Source organism: Gossypium arboreum, chromosome 8, assembly GCF_025698485.1.
Source record: "Gossypium arboreum isolate Shixiya-1 chromosome 8, ASM2569848v2, whole genome shotgun sequence".
Classification (NCBI taxonomy): Eukaryota; Viridiplantae; Streptophyta; class Magnoliopsida; order Malvales; family Malvaceae; genus Gossypium; species Gossypium arboreum.
The window spans coordinates 134915529-134937691 of record NC_069077.1 but is presented as its reverse complement, the minus strand read 5'-3'; the positions used below and the strand labels follow the sequence as shown (position 1 = coordinate 134937691).

The window sequence follows — 22163 nt, the reverse complement described above, 5'->3', positions numbered from 1 at the left end:
CATTAAAGATTTTAACTCTATTAGTTTTCTTAAGCTTTCCTTTAATGGTTGTCATGGTTGTTATTTTTATATTTTTAGTTTAATTCTCAACATGAGTAACTAAACTCCTAAAGAGGTTGGTTGATGAAGATGTGGTTAAGTTGATTTTAGGTTAAGTGATTAAATTGCAACAAATTAGACTAAATTGAATGAACATAAAAACTTAAGATTGATGACCCTAAGGGAATATTGCAAGTGAGACCGAGCAGTAATCTTTTTTAGCACTAATTCTTTAGTTTTGGGTTAGCCGACAAGATCAAGAGATAAACCGAACTAATTCGTATAATTTGGTAAAGTTGAGATCGAAACGTAAAATGAAACCATTTTAGGAGTTTAAGCAATTTAGGACTTAATTGAATGATTAGTGAACCACATCGAAGTCAACCAACCACCTCTTGTTAGTTATTTGTGAATTTCATAACTTTACATCCTTTACGATTTAGTCTTTTAGGTTGTTAACAGATAATTGATCTGTCGTAATTCAGTGTAGCAGATTAAACTAATTTTCGTACTTTAGGAGCTTGAAAACTAGCATTATCATTAGGTTTTAATTATGTTTTAGTAAATTTAATTAAATTCAATAAAATGTGCAAATTGAGTTTTTTATTGACCTTAGAGGCTGAATAAGGCCTAAGGGTGAGCTAATGAACTTCGTGAGTGTGTAGGAGACCATTTGAAGGTGTGATGAACCGATACTGGCCGCTATGTTGCAACACGGAGGGTTTAATGTCGCAATATAAGGAGCAGAATGGAAGAATTCCGAGACTGCCTTCGATGTCGCGACATATCCCTGAAGACATCTTGAAGAAGAGTATACTGACTTTTACGTCACGACACAGATCCTGATGTGCAGCGACATCGACTCTGGACAGGAATTAATACAAGTTAAGGGACATTTTAGTTTGTACAATCAAATTTAAAGCTCGGGAATGTCAACTAACCTAAGGCTAAGGACGATGGTTACCTCAAATCTATAAATAAGCTTATTTGCCACATGTTATGGATATCAATTACTTAGTTTATAATCTCTCTTTTAATTCCAGTTTAGCTTTTCTCTTTTCTTAGGTTTTAGATTTATTTTTAATTTGTTCTTTGTTTTATTTTAAGAGATCTGATTTGATGATACAATCAACTCTTGTGGATCCGCTTTTATTGACAATTCAAATCAGTCTTTTTCCTAAACTCTATACTTTCGATTCACTTATCATGTTTGCACTTTATATCGACTCTATATTATTTATGAAAACCATAAGGAACTAATCTGTAACACCCCTCACCCGTATCCAACACCGAGATAGGGTTCCAGGTATTACTGGACTTAAACATTCACAACATGCAAAACCGGGCCAAAAATTATCACCAAAAATTAAAACATCTTGAACATATGCATATCGTCCCTTATATAGGTCTTCGAAACCTATAACATATATTGAGGTGGTTCGGGACTAAACCAAGAACTTTGAAAATCTTTGGGCAACTTAACTATATTTTCTTTACTTCGTAAGTCACACACCCGTGTGGATTGGGCCGTGTGGTCACATACGTCCGTGTGGCTTGGGACACGCCCGTGTCCTGTGCCCATGGAGCTCTCTGTCCATTTGGTCATGAACAAGTTAGGGTCACATGGCCAAGGCACACGCCCGTATGCTTAAGCCGTGTGTCACACACGGCCTAGACACACGCCCGTGTATTTATCCGTGTGGACATTTTTAAGGCTATTTTCCAAGCCAATTGTCACCCTTAATTACCTATATACATTTATACATTTCATAGCAATTAACATGGCATATTTGAGTAATTATATATATCCACAATCAAGACAAAAGCATGGCATTCTCATAACAACACATAACATATTAATAACCATGCATGGCAAACAAGCATATGCACATCACCAATATCAGACATAACATGAATAGCTAGATTTATAAGTCAGAATCATTATCTCACTAAAGACCAATATATTTGGCCAAATTATAATAACACATGTTATAAAACTAGGTCCCTATACATGTCACTCACTTGATAATTCTAGCATATTTGTTTATACTCTCAATGTGTTGGCTTGATAATGTGATGCTGCCTCCGACGATCTCCAACCCCGAGCTAACCTGACAACATTAAAAGAAATGGAAAAGAGGGGGTAAGTTTTATGCCTAGTAAGCTCGCATGAAAATAATAAGCAATTTACTAACAGGCTTTCCATAGTAAAATTATCCTAATTGTACATTTACACATGTTCTGGTTAAGCGTTTTCTTGAGTCACAGTCACTAAATCATTTATATATGGAGCTACGGAACTTCAAATTAAGATCCATAAATTTTCCAAGAAACTAAACTCATATATATTTCCACCATAAAATTCAGAATTTTTGGTCTAGCCAATAAGTACATTTTATTATTTAAAGTATCCCCTATTTTTCTGTTTGACAGCTTCGACCTTTCTTCACTAAAATTTAATTATCTCATAGTACGAGACTCGGATAATGTTCTTGTCTCTTTCTCCTGAAATTAGACTCATTAATTATTTCAGTCATATGAATTTTAACTCATAATTATTTTTTTACAATTTCTAGTGATTTTCCAAATTTGAGACAGGGGAGTCTGGAATCACTCCGACTCTGTCTCACAAGAATTCAAATATCTCATGATACAGAATTCTTTTGCTTTCACCGTTTCCTTTATGTGAAACTAGGCTCATTAAGATTTAATTTCATATTTTATTAAGCTTTTAACTCAATTTCCATTATTTTTAGTGGATTTTCAAAGTCGGACCAATGCTACTGTCCAAATCTATTTTGGTACAATATAATGATCACTATCATAAGATCATTTCCCAACTATCATGAACTTACCATTTCATGGACCCCTTACTCATTTTTCACAATGGAGCTCAATAATAATAATGATAATATTACTTACATTTCTTTTTCCACACGTTACATTTACGACTTACCAACTTGTCCATTCAAGGAAGGGCTTACGGATTTGAGTACATCGTGATCTGAAACCCGAAGTCTAGCTGCAGCACATAAGTGCTAAACGGAAGCCCGAAGGCTAACTGAAGCACACAAGTGCTAAACGGAAGCCCGAAGGCTAACTGAAGCTCATCAGAGCTGAATTGAAACCCCAAAAGGGTTAACTGAAACTCATATGAGTTAATGGAAGCTCGTAAGAGCTAAACGGAAAGAAAACATGAGAATTCACAAAAAATTCTAAATCTCGGTTTACTTGGGTAATTTACCGCCAATTCATCTTTTTCACTGAACGATCGTACTCATTTCCTGTGTTCCGTTCCTCCGAAATACTCAGTTCAATTTCGTAACTTTTGTACATAATTTACTTATTTTCAACAATTAACGTACATAAATATTAATCAATATTCATAAAATAATATTTAAATTTAATAATTTAACCGTACGAACTTACCCCGGATCCAGAAATGGCAATTTACCATTCTAGTCCATAACCTTGTATTTTCCTGATTTAAGCCCAAATCTCTATTTCCTTGATCTATAAAATCACATTTACCCTACTAATTAGTCACACTATTCATATGGGTCTAAAAATCATATTTTTACAAATTTTCATTTTGACCCCTAAACTTTTGCATATTTTCACTTTTGCCCTAAGGTTCGAAAATTAAACTTCTTCCTATTTTCTTATGTTTTATGACATTCTTATCATTTTTCCCTTCTATGGAAACATCAAATTCTCACTCTAACATGTACTTATGAACATTAGGTATTTTTATCGATTATGTCGTTTTACTCGTTTTCACGTAAAATCGCTTAGCAAAAGTTGTTTAACACAATTTCAAGCTTCATATTCTACCATTAAACATAAAAATACATGCATATCATTCATGGGTAAATTTTTAAACATAAATCCTAACTCAAAATAATGGTAGAAATAAGCAAATCATGTTACCGAGATTTCAAAAATACATAGAACATTAAAAACAGAGCTCGGAATCACTTACTATTAAGCTTGGAAGCTTGGCCAAACCCTAACCATGGCTGCTCTTGGTACATTCTGCTGTAGCAAGAAGAAAGGGACACATTTGGGGTTTAAAATTTGTCTTTTAATTCATTTTACCCCTAAATAACCAAAATGCCCTTTTTACTATTCTTTCAAATTTTACCCAACCAAGGCCATTTTTGTCCAAAAAGTTATACAATGGTTTAATTATTATTTAAGGACCTCCCATTTAAAATTTCATGACAATTAGACACCTCTAACATGTAAAACTCAAATTTTACACTTTTTACAATTTAGTCCTTTTACTAAATTGAATGCCCAAACGTCGAAATTTTCGAACAAAATTTTCACGAAATCCTTCTGTGAAATCGTAGACCATAAAAATATAATAAAAATGAATTTTCCTCATCAAATTTATGGTCCCGAAACTACTGTTCTGACTAAGCCCAAAATCGGGATGTTACATAATCCCTCTAAGGAGGATTAGTGAGTGGAGGTATGATATATTAACTGTTTTACAGGGTTACTCAATGGATCAACTGTTTGGGAAAGGAAGAACCTAAACCCTAGGCTTGACGACCCTAGGAAGTCATCAAGGTAGGAATTAACCCAAAATTGGTATAGCATATTCATGAACATCTTCACCCTAAGCCAGTCTGGATTGTGAGGTCAAAAGATAAATAGTCCTTTTTGACTTGTTATTCTAGTGGACGTATCGAAAGATCCTACTAAGATATCGACCAGTTGATTGACAAGGAACCCGAAACGACAGTTGATGAAGATTACCGAAGCGAGCTAATCACCCATAATCAGATATGATTAATTCCACTTTTCAATTTGTTGATATTTATTTATTTGCTATAGCTTATTATCATAAAAATCCCAAAAATATCTTTTATTTACATTTGTGTAATATAACCTATTTCGAGTACTAATTATATCTTTTGGTGTTTAGATTAAAATTAATCTAACATTAGCCTCCCTTAGTTACGAACACAACTAGACCGTATACTTGTGGATACCACTTTATTTATATATCTTTAGTAGTTTACCCTAAAATTTAAAATAATATAAAATTATTTTTACATTAATATTTATTTTTTATAGTTAATTTAAAGAAATATTTTTTTACCATATAGAAATTAAATTGAACCAACAAAATCATAGGAGACTTTTTACAAACAAGATAAATCCCTTTTAGAATCACAGCAAATCAACAGTAGTGGCAAAAAGGGAAAATAAAATAATAACAAAGGTTTGTAAAACACCATTTAGCACTCCACGCCACATTGTTTAAGAACTGGACCTGTTTGTTTGGGCAAGAAGGGATCGATCCGTACCCAAACCAGTGAGAAAATCGATGCCAAAAGTATGGACCAAAGCACAACAATGGTGGGCGTCCTGTTTTGTCTCCCCATCAAACCTTTGAGGAATGGGTAAAGATGAAGAATGACCCAGAATGCGAAGAACAGTTTGCCGAACAATGGACCCCATGAACCATAGCCGTTGTTGATTGCGTCTGAAACTCCGGCCACGACTCCGACCATGTTCAGTATTATCAGAGTTGTGGGAGGGATTAAGAGAGTTGTCCATTTGAAGAGATAAAGTTCACCGAATTCTGTATCTTCTGCTGCTTTTGCTGTTACGGTGAAGTTGGTGTCTACTCCAGCTAGGACTTTGAGGAGGCCCTGGAAGACAGCAAAAAGATGGGCGGAGACACCTCCGATCACCCAGAATTGTTCATTGCGCCACCAGTCTTGGATGCTAACCCCGCTCCATCGAAGTTCAAGCACTCCAGTTGCAATGATGGAGAGGAAAAGTGCCAAGAACCACACACTTGTAAGGTTGCTTAGCTGCAAGAAAAACACTACTTGTCAAGCTTACAGAATCAAGCAAAAAAAAAAAACCGACCCATTGCATTGCCATCCTTAGCCAAATTCATAAAATAATGACAGTAAATACTTACAGTTGGAATGATGAATTTGCCGGTGAGAAGACAAACAGCTGGAATAGTACAATAGGCGAGTAAAGGGATCGAGGTGAAAGGGTAAACAATGGTATTGATATAAGCAAGCCTCTCGAGCCATTTCAGTTTTCCGCCATAACCATACCAAAGTGGACAGTGACGACTAAGGAAAATTTCTACAGAACCAAGTGCCCATCTCAAAACTTGGTGCAACCGATCCGAGAGATTGATTGGAGCGGACCCTTTGAATGCCGGTCTTTTCGGTACACAATAAACCGATTTCCACCCTCTACAATGCATCTTGAAACCTGTTAATATATCTTCCGTCACCGACCCATAAATCCATCCGATCTGTAATGCCAATAATACAGGCTCGTTAATGCGCAAATTGACTCCTGACCTATATGAAATGTATTGAAACATAACAGTTGCAAATGGCATTAGTCAATTGAAGTAATCCGTTGAAATATATAATATTACTAACCTCTTTGCCCCACTCAGTTTTTTCTTCATAACCACAGCTAATTACGTGAATGGCCTCTTTAATCAGTGATGTGGAATTAGTTCCTTCAGGAAGGCCACCATTTTCCATCAAAGTTGAGGCAATGAAAACCGGTGATTGTCCGAATCGTTTCTCGAAATTCTTCTGCGACATTAATGACGATTTCTCCAATTCTTCGTATCCTTCAAGCCCTTCTTCGATTTCTTCGAGATCAAAGACTGGTGCAGACCCTTTTTTCACATAGTTTTTGCCCATCATCTTCTTCTTCTTTTTTCCGTATAAAAGACCTCCGAGTAAGCCCTTCTTTTCACCTTTCTTCTTTGATTTCTTCCTAGAACCTCCGCAACAACAGCAACACCAAGAAGGCCAGCAATCACATGTCATCTTCGGTCGTTTCTCAGAGACTGGTGGATCGTAGCCATACAATGCCTGCCTGTTGAAAACACACCCTGTGCCTACATATACAGGGCCTTGAAGTCCATCTAATCCCAACATGTTGATCTATATAAATCGAAAATGATGTTTTAGGCACTAATTTTTTTTCAAACCAAATTTTTAAAAAATGATGAATGAAAGTAAGTCGTACATCAAAGAAGACAACATTTCTATTAGCATATCGATCATGACGATCAATACCATCAAATCTCTGTGGAAATTGAACATAACAAAGCTTCTTTCCAAACTGAGGATCCATTAAAAAGCACATCGCTTCCCTCATGGCCTTGCTATTGTTGATGTAATGATCACAATCCAGATTCAATATGAAGGGTGCATTAGTAAGCACTGCAGAAACTCGAACCTGCCGATGGCATACATGACCCAAACAAGATCAATAATGAATATGATAAAATGGTAAACAGTTACGATTCATATTCAGTAGTTTCACTTTTCAAAAGCCAAACGAAAATTAGACCAGAAAATGAGTAAATCACCAGAGCATTCTCAGCACCGGCTTTCTTATGGTGCTGATAACCAGGTCGTTTCTCACGAGAAACATAGACAAGTCGAGGCAGCTCTTTGCCATCCACATCGAGTGCACCGGCACTTCCTAGATAGACCTGTGAAAATAAAGAATTACGTGGTTCGGTTCGGATGCCTATGAGAAAAGATCCAAAAGGTTTACATTGTAGATATTATGAATCATATCGTAATCTCTATATTACCTGAATCATTCCGGGATGATCACGAGTGTTATTTCCGGGCCATGGGGTGCCATCTTGCATCACCCATCCTTCTTCTGGTTTCTTCTGAGCTTTTGCTACTAATGCATTGATCCTTACTTTAAATTCTTCATATTCCCTCTGCAGTAACATGGGAAATATATATTAAACCCTTGTTAACTTGTTAACAAGAACTATGAAGTTACAAGTTACTCGAGCTCGATAACAAAATTCGAATTCTGTTATCAAGTTGAGCTCAAGCTCAAGCAGCTCAGGCTATCAAATAAGTCAAATTTGAATTCAATATTCTAATGCTTGGCTTTAGCAACTAGCAAGCTTCTAATTAGTATTAAAACTGAACTCAGGCTCAAACACAAATAATCGAATTTAAAGTTGAGCATAAGAATAAGCTCAAATTTCACTAGGTGAACGAGTCTAATCAATTGAACTCGAACGAGTCCAGCCATTCAATTTATAGCTCGAATTTAGCTCAAACTTTAAAATTAAAATTAGATATAAATAAGCCTAATCGATCAATTCGATCTTTGTTATACTTTACCAAACTCAAATCTAATTTCAATTCGAGACGTAAGCTCTAACTCCTTGAGTTAGATGCAACTGTACCCGAGCACACACAGAAACACAGCGAGATAGGCAACTTACTTTCATGGCTCTCCGTTCTTTAACAAAGCTAGGATGGACCTTGTCCTTCAAATAATCAATCTTCTCATTGAAATAAAACTCCGGCGCCCTGGGCTCAACATTATGCTTCTTACAAAACGGAACCCATCTCCTCGCGAACTCAGCCGTTTCAGACAACGAATCGAAAAGAAGCATGGAAGCACCATCGTCCGACACATAACAACACACTTTCTCGACCGGGTAATCGACGGCCAAGATCGATAGAACCGTGTTGGCGGTTATGATGGGGGGTTCCTTGAGAGGGTCGACGGTACTGACGAAGACGTCGACGGCGCCAAGTTGATTGGGCTCTCCTTCACGTTCGAACCTCAAGGAGAGGCGATCGAGGTAAGTTTCGCGAGTAATAGGGAACCATTTAGGGAACTGATCGAGAATCCAGGAGAAGGCGAACCAAACTTCGCAGATGACAGAGATTAGCCATAACGGGTAAGCGTCGTAGGCGGGTGTTAGAATACGGAACCGGAGGAAAAATGCGAGGATGAAGAATCGGAGGACGATGACTATCCGGTAAGGGCTTATCAGACTTGACGAAATTGGCACTTTTCGCCATAGAGGTTGGCGAGCTTCAGCCAAGCTGCAAAAAGTGATTATATTACCATAATTATTCGAAATAAATTATCTTTGTCTAATATTTTAGTAACGTTGAGTTTTTATAATTAGCAATTTAAAAATTTTTAAATTAAGAGATTAAATTTTAAAAATAAAATAAAGAGCATTTTAAAAAAATTAAATATGCTTTTTTTTTAAAAAATAAAATAAAATATTGACTTACAGATAATCATCTTCTTCAGGAGGATCATTTCCGCCATTATCGTTGCTTACCAAACCTCTTTTTTCTTGCCTGACTTTCCATTTCTCAACTCTTTCTTTCCATTCTTCGCTTCCGTAAATCTCTTTATCCCCTTCCAAATCCTTCCCCGCCGCTGCCCACATCAATTTAAACACTCATACTTTGCAATCTTATTCAAATCCAATTTAAAAATTATTCAAATCGAGATTGCTTGAGTTGCGCTACTTACTGCTTCCGGCAACTGAGAAAGCTTGACCATTGGGATGCCATTGATGATTATTATTATTATACTCCTCATTTTCCTGCAAATATTAACCATTGTTTTTTTTAGAAAACTATCTGATCGATCGTATTGTTCTTTTTTCACCTTTTTTTTTCAAATACGTACATGTTGTGGATGCGAGTCATCCTTGCGGTTCTTAATCTGAAATTCATCATCAAAATCATCTTGATCTGAATCATCTTCTTCATCTCCTGAAATTCTTGGACTACCTGCGGAACAACAAAACACGAAGCAATAATATATATATGTACGTATTTGTGAGAGGGCTTAAAATAAATTTGGGTTAATTGCACTGTATTCCTCTGACTATTGTCTAGATTCTAAATTGGTCTATGAATTTTAAAATGTCTTAATTGAATCTTCAGAATGTATCATTTTATCAACCTAACTTACACATCAACTTAAATTAGAAGTGAAGCATATTTAAAACACGTGGATCAAATTATAAACATGTATACACCTACCGTATAGACAACTTAGATCTAGCATGTAATGTTTTAAATCAAATCACTAGTTTTCGGTTCAATCAATTCAACTATTGATATAGAAATAATTAATTAATAAAAATTTAAAAAATATTTAAGAAATTATAAATTGTTTCAATCGCTGATTTTTTATCTTGATTTTTAGTTTTTTACCAGTTTCGAGTGACTCACTCGACGACCAGTTCGATCCCTTTGTTCGAGAAGGAATAACTCTCTTAAATTTTATTACCATTGTCTCTTTTTTTTTCTCTTTATTAACACGTAAGATCTAAGTTATTTATGTAATAGATATACACTTATTTACAATTTAATTCATGTATTTTGAATATGTTTTACGTTACATCCGAACTTGCATCTAATATCTAAATTAATGGTTAAGTTAACTAAAGGACCTAAAATTAAAATAATCCAAAAAGTTTAGAAATCAACAATAATTTGGAGACGTCTATGAATTAAAATATAAAACCTTTGTGACGCTTATAGCGAGTATTGCACTGAGGACAGCACTGGTTTCCTTCACTCCTTTCATATTCATAACAAGGACGGCAAACCGGGAAAGCACAGACATGACAAGCCACGAACGGTTGTCCGTTTTCCTTTTGCCCGATCTTATCCCCACACACCCTGCATATCTTCGTTGATGATTGATGTGTCGATGATCCCCGATTCTGCCATCATCATAATCAACAAACACATAATTCCACACACTAATAATTATAAAACAGAGAAAGAAGAAGAAGAAGAAGAAGAAGAAAATACCTCGTCAACAGCAAGTGAACCAAAGCCAGCGGCCATGGTGGTTGAAGCCATGGCAAAACCAAAAGAACGAAAGAAAAAGAGAAGGTGAAGATTGAAGGGAGAGAAAGGGAGAAGAAGGGTATTATAAGGTGGCAGTGTGTACCAAACTGTAAGTTGGGAAGTCGTAGGTTTGAGTCTAAGAGACGTTACCGGTGAGAGCGGTAAGGTGCTTTTTTTTTTTTTTTTTTGTTGAATAGCTAGCTTCGATTCAAAGGGAGGGACATCGTCTCACCTTGCCATGCCTAACAACGATTTTTAAAATTTGGGATAAAGCAATATTTACTCCCTGACATTGTTAATAGTTTTCAATTTGGTCCCTAAACTTTTTCTTGGTCCACATTAATTCTGGAATTTGGTGACTTTTTTCCAATTTGATCCCTGAGCTTGGATTTCATTAAAGTATGATGGTGTGATGTTCACCTAATTTTTTTAAATTACCTAAATTAAAAATACAAAAACTTAAAAGATGACATGATACAATTTTAAAGCGTGACTAACATGGATCAAAAAATTAACCATATTTATGGAGTAATTTTTACTTTATCCATTTAAATTTCGATGGTTGAATTGTGGTTCTAGTCTCACTATTTAAAATATATATCATGTGTTAGTTCAAATAGATAATATCATTAATTACTATATTAATATGGATTTAAAAAAACACATTCTCGTCTTGATGTGGACTTTTTATGATGAAAGTTGTGTTTTGAAAAAAATTCCACATAATTACAATTTTAATGAAAATAGTTAATGGTGTTATTTATTTGGACTAACTACTAACAATATAAAAATTAAAGGATCAAATTATAATAAATTAAAATATATATTAAATCTCAATTTTGAATAAGGACCAAAATCATAATTTAACCAAAATTTTATATATATATATATATATTCGTGTCGTGTGTTCAATGGTGCAAGGTATAACAAAAGGGTATACATTTATCTTGCATGTGTTATATACCCTAACACACCAATAAACCAAGCATTGGTTTTTTATTTATTTTAAATTATTGTTTTGATAAAGGAAGAAAATGTTAAATAATACAAATAAATATCATCGATTGAGTCTTAATTCGATTGGCATTGATATTATTACTAATGAAAGAAGATGTAGGTTTGAGTACGCTGAAATATATTATCCTCCTATTTAAGAATTGGAGAGGAGTTATGAAAATAAGCTTAACGGTGTAAAAAGCCTTCAAAGTTTTTCAAGAAAAGCAATTAAGCCCCTATTTTATTTTTTACACTCAATTGAGTACTTAAACTTTTAAAATGTATTAAAAAGACCCTCAAACTTAAAAAAAAAAAGTAATTAAGCCCCTGCTTTTTTTTGCACTCAATTGGATACTTGAACTGTCAAAATGCACCAAAAAAGCCCTCAAAATTTAAAAAAAAAAAGCAATTAAGCCCCTGTTTTTTTTTTACACTCAATTTTCAAAATGCATCAAAAGACCCTTTGACTGTTAACTTTAACAGTTGATCGTTAAAGCTAACCGCCCCTAATGTTTTTCAGTTAAAGCAACCACATGCTATAACCACGACGTGACATGCAAAAAATAATAAAAATAAAATCAATTAAAATTATAAAATGATTAAATTTTAATAAATAATAAAAACATTTATTTTTATTAAAATTAGAAAAATTATAAAAAATTATAAAATATATAGAAATATAGGAAAAAATTATAAAATTTTATAAAGTAGTAAGAAAATTATAAAAATGTAAAGAAAAATAAAATTAGTAAAAAATTATAAAATTATCGCATCGAAAGAAGCATTTTATAATTTTTCTATAACTTTATTGATTTTTATTTTATTTTTATTTTTGTCACATGTCACTTTATGTTGCTGCATGCGATGGCCTTAACGAAAAAAATGGGGTCGTTAACTTTAATAGTCAACTGTTAAAGGGCCTTTTTTATGCATTTTATAAATTTTTTATGATTTTTATAAAATTTTATATTTTTTCTAATATTTAATAAAATTAAATATTTTTATATTTTTTTTAATTTTTAATATTTAATATTTTTATGTTTTTATTATTTATTTTTTGGCACATGTCGGGCCATAGTTATGAAACGTGGTGGTTTTAATTGAAAAAAATTAGAGGTGATTAGCTTTAACAGTGAAATGACCTTTTGATGCATTTTGGAAATTAAGTGCAAAAAAAAGTAGGGGCTTAATTGCGTTTTGTGAAAAAGTTTGAGGGCCTTTTTGATGCATTTTGGTAGTTTAAGTACTCAATTGAATGAAAAAAATAGGGGCTTATTTATTATTATTATTTTTTTTAAAAGTTTGAGAGCTTTTTTATGTATTTTAAAATTTAAGTACCCAATTGAGTAAAAAAAGCAACAACTTATTTTTTTTTTGAAATGATGTAAAATGTTTTAAGTATTTAGTATAACACGTTTAATAGATACATATTTTATAATTAGAATTATTTATATTGTATTTATATTTATACAATTTATCAAAAGAACACAAATTCACTCTATTATATGATCATTTATTCTCATTTTTATTAAACCAATACGTCCCTTTACCATTCTTAAAATTCCAAAAATTTAGCTGCCTTTATATGAATTTTGGGTTGGAATATACTTTGGTAATGTATAGCACATAAGGTTTGGTGGATGTGTTGTCATTTTTCTTACAAGGCAGAGCTAGTTATTCAGTCATAATTAAAGCAAAACATTAGGTCAAATATCCTATTCCTGCTTGAATTTGAAAGATATGATACCATCTCTTCCTGTTAAAGATTTAGCCTTGGTCGCAATATCTCGAGATTTTAATTTCGTCTTTGACGGACACACTTTATAATCGCTTAGTTAAGTTCTATTACCGCAATATTTTCTCTTGGTCATACTAGATTTTGTTACATATTCATCTTGGCATGATATGTGATAAGTTGTTCGGTAGTTCATAAATAATTTTTCGTTAGGAATAGTTTGTATAAAATTTTTCACAAAGAATAGTTCGTGTCAACCCTTCATATGATACGGTCCATAAACGACCTTCCACAATCCTAAGCACCTTTCGTGAGAACCACCAAAGCATAATCGTCTCATACGACCCTAAAGGAGAGTGTCAAAGCATAACCACATAGTACACTCCACGTTGATAGTTGACTTGCACAACTATGCAAGTACAAGCTTGAGTGCACGAGTAATCAAAGATCGACTCTCTCCCTTAACAAACTCTTTTTCTTCTTCTCCCCTTCCTTCTCCTACTTCTCTCTCTTCTTGCCACCCACTCTCCACCTGTCATATGTGAACCAACACTTCCCTCCATCATCCTCTCCTCTCTGTTGGTAACCTGTATCAACAGATTTTGATAGGAAGAAGAAAAAATATCATGTTAAATTTGTTTCAATTTTAAATTTAAGCAAATTGATCCTTTAAAAAATATCTATTAATAACAAAAGTTAATTTAATCTTTGTCAAGTATAATATACAATAAAAAATATTCAAAAGGGTCAAGCTTGAAAATGAGATCATGATTAAGCAAGAAGAAAAACCATCCTACTTTATCTCTACCAACAAAACCAAACTAGCATTTTTAAATTGCTATCGGAATTTTTCATCATTCAGACGTCTTTAATCTTTCGAACATTTATTAATTTAAACCAGAGATGGATCCTCATTAGGATAGGGCTTAAGGGGCTTTCGCCTTCTAAAATTTTTGAAAGTTTTAATTATGCCTCCTAAAATTTTTAAAAATTATTATTAAACCTTTGAATTTTTTAAAAACTTCAAATAGACTCTTTCACTTTCTTTTTTTTTTCTTTTTTTTTTTTGTAAATTTTCATAAATCTCTAAAATTTTGGAGCTTTTAATTAGACCTACCAAAATTTTGGAAATTTTCACTAAAATTCTCAAAACTTTTAAAAATTTTAATTAACCCTAAAATTTAATTCCAAAATTCACCACATATGTAAACCCCAAAAACAATTATCTTAATTTTTTATATTTTTATTTATTATTATTTTAAATAATTATCTTAATTTTTTTAAAATATTTACATTATACTATTAGATATTACTATAAATTTAAAACCCATGTATCATTTTTTAAAGGATGTTTTAAAAAATAAATTAAATTCATCTCCAATTTTAAATATATGAAAAGACGTATTTATATGGGCAGTGAAAGATGGAGAGAGAAGATAATTTTATTTCAAGTCTCTCAGTTTTATTTTTCAATTTAATCCATAATTTTAAGTTTTAATTTATTCAATTTAATCCTCACACCATGTTATAATTGAGTCTTAAATGTTTTTATTTGTTCATTTCATGGATGCAGTTATGGGTTTATGCAATTTGGTCAATAATTAGTTTTAATTATTGTTTGATTTATTAGTTTTAATTCTTTTCAATAATCAGTTTGTACTTTTTCTTCTAAGGTCAAGCAGAAAATTATAAAAAAACAATATATTTAATATATTTTAATTGATACATTATAATCAATTTATGCATCGCACGAGTAAAAAAAATAATTATGTATATCACATTAGTATAATAAAATTACAATATACTATCAACTTTTTTAGTAGAAAAAACAGCATAAAACGATTACGAAAAACCACACATTTTAAGAACTATAAAAGCTCATTTTATCAATTAACAGAAGTCCTTAGGTCAAAATTAAAAGCCCAGATACCGTAAGCTTTATCGTATAATCAACAATCACGTTTTAAGATCTAACACTCGCATGATCAACTTTTTATTCTAAATATTAAAGCGAATGTTGAATAATTATTTGTTAGAGTAATTATAAAATTATTAGATGGATGCAAATAATGATGATTAATGTAACATATTATTACTTTTAATAAAGAAATTTGAATAATTGATATATAATTTAATTAATATATACAATAACTTATATATTAAAAATAAATCCAATCCAAAATCGTAAATAAATAATTAATTAAATGGATGGAGGGGTCTAGAGCAGGGGCGAAGTCAGAACAAAATTTTAGGGGGGTCGGATAAAATTTTATTTTTTTATAGTTTATATCTTTATAATTTGTAAAGGATTAAATCGAATTTTTATAATTTTAGGGGGACCAAAGTACAATTTAACCTTTACTAATTTAAAATTTTTAAAAAAATTTAAAGGCCAAAAGAATAATTTTACATTTTAGGGGGCCAGGGCCCATGCCACCCCCTGACTTTGTCCCTGGTCTAGAAAATGTAAGTGGATTGAAGAATCTAACACCAACATTGACATATTTTTTACACCAAAAGTTATTAAATTATTAATAAATTTATATTTTGGTCATTCAACTTTAAAAATTATAAAAGTGATCATTGAACTAATTAAAATTTTTTATTTAAATCATGCATTGTTAAGTTATTTTTAAAAAATCTGTCTCATGAGCTTCAAGTAATAACTCAACAATCAGTATAATGGATTAGTACTCATAAAGGAGTAGAATATATCTTAATTTCAAGTTGATTTGATGGTCAGTGTCAGAAATTGGAAAAGAAAGTTGTTTGGATTTCAATTTGTGAATTCGTGACATTTAAACTTGTATCATACAAAAAATTGAACCATAGGAGAGAAGGAGAAAAAGAAAATTTCTAATTAGTGCAAGTGATGCAAACAAATAATGCCATTTAATAATCATTTTAATAGTCTAGTAACTTAAACAAAGACTTTGAACCTCAACACATGGCTTGATGGTCAAAGGTGTTCACCGCCCCAGGTGTGGCCTGGGTTCATGTAACAGCCTAATTTTTAGTGGTGTCGGAACAGTGATTCGAGATCACTAAATCGGACAAATGAGTAGGAAATATTATTAATTTAGTGAGTATAAGTTAAATGTGAAGTTAGGAAAAATTTTGAAGTAGTGAATAGTGTACTAAAAATAAATATTAAAATAATTAGAATCGAAAACGAGGTATTGAGACCTCGAGAATTTTAAATCGAGCCATAAATATTTTTATAAATATTTATAGAGTGTTAATAAGTCAGTATTAAAGTTTCATCAAGAAATTTTAAAGTTCTGATAGTTAATTGAACTTGTGAGTTTATATGGCTAAATTTTAGTGATTATTTGTTAATTTTATGAATTTCATGATGTGTTATTTCATATGTATTGATGATAAAATCGTGAATAATGTAAAAGCATGAAAATTGAATAAATGATCAAATTGAGCATTTCAGCTCAGTGACAAGATGAATTGAAGGAAAAGACCATGGTTGGACCATGGCAACAAGTGATAAGTGATAGCTTCGGCTACACTTATCTGATCAAGGATAAGTGAAAGTGATAAGTAATAGCTTCGGCTACACTTATCTAATCAATGACAAATGACAAGTGAAAATGTAACACCTCCTACCCGTATTCATTGCCGGAATAGGGTACGAGGCATTACCGGAGTTTACTGAATATTTTCAGATAATTTTGAGTCATTTATTATTTATATTTTGAAATAATCATAACGTCTCTCTATTGGGCCCTCGAAGCCCAAAACATACATTAGAAACCAACTGGAATAAAATCGAGATCATAAATTTTTTTTTTGCAAAATCTTAAATTATATTTTCATCTAAGTACTTACCATTTCAATGCTCCTTATAATTAAACATGTTACCACTCAATCAATAGCTTGACACTTGTCTAAGCGTCAAACAACAACATTATTAGTATACTTGCACATATTTCATATAAATTCAACATTGATATACCTATTTTCTCAACATATCACACTTGAGTTTAATAATAGTCTCAACTTATATAATTTCTTTGTATCAACATATCAAAGATAATTATATATGTACATGTCACAAAATATATTATTCTCTTCTTGTTTCTTCATAAGCATATATCATTCATTTCGTTATATCAATATTTCATGAACCATCATTTCCTTATATCTTGTTTATATTTATTTCGTAATAGTTCAGTATTAAACTTAGCATAAATTAAATTTCATGTACCTATACTTATTTCATTTATCTATCTTCTTAATTATTTCATACAACTATTTTGTACATATATTTCCATATGACCAATTCCTGTAAACATTTCACACAACCATGTCATATAACCATTCCATCTGATACATGTTACCTGAATATCGATTGTTCAATAGATATCTTGGCGTTTCTCTTCCTCGATCTTATTTATCTTCGACATGATATCATAGTATCTTTCAACTATGGTTTTACTCGTTTTCTGTCATGTTGCCATGGTATCTTTCAACCATGGTCTTATTCATTTTCCCGTCATGTTGCCATGGTATCTTTCAACCATGGTCTTACTCATTTCATGTCAGGTTGCCATGGTATCTTTCAACCATGGTCTTATTCATTTCATATCACGTTGCCATGGTATCTTTCAACCATGGTCTTACACATTTCATATCACGTTGCCATGGTATCTTTCAACCATGGTCTTATTCATTTTCCCGTCATGTTGCTATGGTATCTTTCAACCACGGTCTTACTCATTTCATATCAGGTTGCCATGGTATCTTTCAACCATGGTCTTATTAATTTCATATCACGTTGCCATGGTATCTTTCAACCATGGTCTTACACATTTCATATCACGTTGCCATGGTATCTTTCAACCATGGTCTTACACATTTCATATCAGGTTGTCATGGTATCTTTCAACCATGGTTTTACACATTCCATATCAGAGAGCACACTCTCGCGAACCTCATCCTTACAGTGAGATTACCAGTCCAGGCTAAATCCCCTGTAATATAAACTCATAGAGTATTGTCGGGATTACCAGTCCAAGCTAAATCCCCTGCAACGACAATTACTCTAATGAGCTTGGGTCTGAATTACCAGTCCAGGCTAAATTCAGACCCTAATTCGAATTACCCATCCGGGCTAAATTCATTTTTCACATATCCTTCGGGAGGGCTATATCAGGATAGGATCACCCGTCCGGGATAGATCCTTTTTATCGTCAATTCCTTTTCAGAGATCCATCGAATTTTCCTTCCATTCAACCGAGATTTTTTTCCCTTTTTTTTTTTCAAATATATCAATGTTTCATAAATTTCCATATAATGAACATTCAAATCATATTCATATAAAAAACATGCATTTCAAACATTTAAGAATATAATTCAAGTTACACGAACTTACTTGGCGAAATTGCAGAAATATCAAGATTAATGGGCATTTTGGTAATTTACCATTTTCCCAATTTTCACCCGATCTTAAATTGCAAATTTCATTCAATTTATTAATTTAGATAATAATAAAAATTCATTCCCTTCAATTTGGTCATTTTTGACATTTTTACAAAATTACCCCCTAAAGTTTTACTTTTATTCAATTCAGTCCTTAAGCCTAAAACATGCAAATTAGCCATGCTAGCTGGATATTCATATATATTTTCCTCCTCCTCCTCCTCTCCATTCCATATCCTTAATGTATATAACACACTTGTAAGTAACATTATCTATAATCTTTATTATTTACTTTTATGAATATTCAAGCTGCCCATCTGTGTCATACTCACTAAATTATTTATATCTGGAGCTATATAACTCCAAATTAAGATCCGATAATTTTCCCTGAAACTAGACTCATATATATTCTTACCATAAAATTTTCATAATTTTTGGTTTATCCAATAAGTACAGTTTATTCTTTAAAGTTACCCATGCTCTGCTGTCTAACAGTTCCAACTCTTCTTCACTAAAAATTAATTATATCCTCGTACAAGATTCAAATGATGTTTTCGTTTGTTTCTATGGAAAATAGGCTCATTAAGGATTCTAAACATATAAATTTAAGCCCCTAATTATTTTTCTCTAATTTTTTATGATTTTCCAAAGTCAAAACAGGGAAACCCGAAATCATTCTGACCTTGTCTCATAAAATTTATTATATCTCATGATTCACAATTCTATTGCTTACATCGTTTCTTTTATAAGAAACTAAACTCAATAAGCTTTAATTTCATATTTTATTCATCCTCTAATTCGATTTATGCAATTTTTGGTGATTTTTCAAAGTTACACTACTGTTGCTGTCCAAAATAGTTTTAGTGAAAAATGTTGATTTCCACTTTGCCCCAAATTTCACAGTTTATACAATTCAGTCCTTGCTCAATTAACCCCTCAATTGAGCTAATTTTTCTCAATTAATACTTTAGTCTATCATTTTAAACTTCTTCATAACCCCTAAAAATCAGAACTTTAGCATTAGACATTAATTCCAAACTCTTTCTTAATTAGGTCCTAAAATGAATTTCCATCAATTTTACTTGATAAAATCATCATATACCAAAAGTAAAGCTTCAATTCTATGATTATTCATCATATTATTTCAGCACTCATCCATAAAAACTTTAAAAATTAGCCATGGAATCAAAAACTAATGAAATAGTAAGTTGGACCCAATTATAAAATTCCAAAAACATAGAAATTTCAAGGAGAAAGCAAGAATTAAACTTACATGAAGCTAGAGCATGAAAACCAGCTTGAACCCCCTTCCATGGCTGTTTTTCAGCTGATGAATATGAAGAGAAATGAAGAGAATTCTAGATATTCTAATTTAGTCCCATTTTTATTTAGCTAATTTTGGAAATTTTCCAATTTTGCCCTTATTTCACCCATTTCCTGATTTTTCTCAGCTATTGCCCCCCAAAATATCTCCTTTGGGCTTATTTTCACTTTAGGTCCTTTCTCATTTGAAAATTGAGCTATTTAATCCTTTTAGCAACTTTTACACATTTTCCAATTTAATCCTTTTTATTTAATTGACCACCCAAACGTCAAAATTTTCTAACGAAATTTTAATACTACCTTATTGACATTCCGTAAATATTTATAAAAATATTTATGGCTCGGTTTATAACATCGAGATCTCGATACCTCTTTTTCTCAATTTCTTGACCAAATAAATCTTTATAAAACACAATTTACTATTCCAAAAATCTTTTAAAAACTACATTTGGCTTGTAAATATTAAATAATATAATCTACGAGTTCAGTTTTCAGATTTGATGGTCTCGAACCACTATTTTCGACATCGTTGAAATTCAGGCTATTACAGAAAAGTGGTAGCTTCGGCTACCTGATCAGTGAAAAGTGGTAGCTTCTGCTACCTAATTAGTGAATAGTGGTAGCTTCGGCTACAAGTGACAAGTGATTTCCGTATAAGACCATATCTGGGATATGACATCCGTGTGATATATGCTACTGTATAAGACCATATCTGGGATATGGCATCAGTGGAATATGTGATTCGTGTAAGACCATAGCTGGGCTATGGCATCGATATGTGATATGTGATTACGTGTAAGACCATAGTTGAACTATGACATCGAGTAAACGAAGTACTCAATTCCGTAAGACATTCACTAATTTGACAAAGTTTGGTAAATGTTACATGTAATTATGTGATACAGGAAGTACGAGTTGATAAGATATAAGTATAGAACTTGGCTGATAAATGAATTCATTTGTGATTATATAATTGTTCATCTTGAATGTATTGTCCATATGTATTGATAATTCAAACGTATTAATGAATAAAGTTCCGACATGGAATAAATTGAATACGAGACAAATAATTATGAAATTGAACTCGGAATTCATGAAAATGACGGTTATTGATATATGGAGACATGAGACATTGGTATATGAATATGGAAAATGTTTGATAAATGTGTTTATTCATAATTATCGAATTATATACCTCGTATGTACTATTTGCATAAAGATGATATTTCAAATACTTTGGTTATTTAAGCTTAAATATGAAACAGTATGAAATCAAAATAAGTTGTTATAAAAATATATTTAGATTACAGAGATATGGCTGATATATGTTGTATGATTACATAACGTGAAATTGTGTATATATATGAGAAATTTAATGAGAAATGAGCCCATACACGTTTCTTGTTATTTATATGAAGTGTACGACTGACAAGGGTGATGAAGTTATAAACAGAGAGTTACACGGGTTGAAAACACGGGCGTGTGACTCTCCAAAGTGTGAAAATTTTTTAAGTGTTGCAAAAGTTTCATATGTTTACGGTTTGGTCCCGAACCACCCTGAATGTATGTTTTGGGCCCCATAGGCTCATATAAGGGACGTTAAACATATGTATGAAAGTTATTAATTTAGAAGAAATTTTATGGATGATTTTTACATGATTGATCATATTAAGTTCGGTAATGCCTCGTACCCTATTCTAGGCTCGAAATATGGGTAGGGAGTGTTACTGTTCAAGTCGCGTTAATCATATTTGTTGTTTGGGCTTTGCCCTATTATTGTAATTTACAAAAAGAATAAAAGTAAATGAAGACTTCCTTATAATTCAGTGATTATTTTGTAATATTTTGAAATTAAGTGAACACAATATAATTTTACTAATAATTTAGTGACAATGAATGCAATTTATCCTTTTTATGTTTTGTATAGAACAAAAAGGAAGTTATTTGCATGCATACATGTATATATAATC

The 22163-nt window shown here is 32.1% G+C and overlaps 1 protein-coding gene across 1 annotated transcript; it reads right to left on the bottom strand.

Moving 5' to 3' along the window:
* Nucleotides 1-5045: 5045 nt before the first annotated feature.
* On the bottom strand, nt 5046-10819 carry LOC108469868 (cellulose synthase A catalytic subunit 4 [UDP-forming]-like). Its single transcript, XM_017770947.2, has 12 exons — nt 10668-10819; nt 10375-10576; nt 9529-9632; nt 9370-9442; nt 9123-9273; nt 8312-8924; nt 7652-7789; nt 7421-7546; nt 7075-7287; nt 6471-6989; nt 5987-6337; nt 5046-5873 (listed from the first exon to the last, which is right to left on the bottom strand). The coding sequence occupies exons 1-12, from the start codon at nt 10716-10718 to the stop codon at nt 5292-5294; spliced, it is 3123 nt and encodes a 1040-aa protein (XP_017626436.1). The 5' UTR covers nt 10719-10819; the 3' UTR covers nt 5046-5291.
* Nucleotides 10820-22163: the final 11344 nt, after the last annotated feature.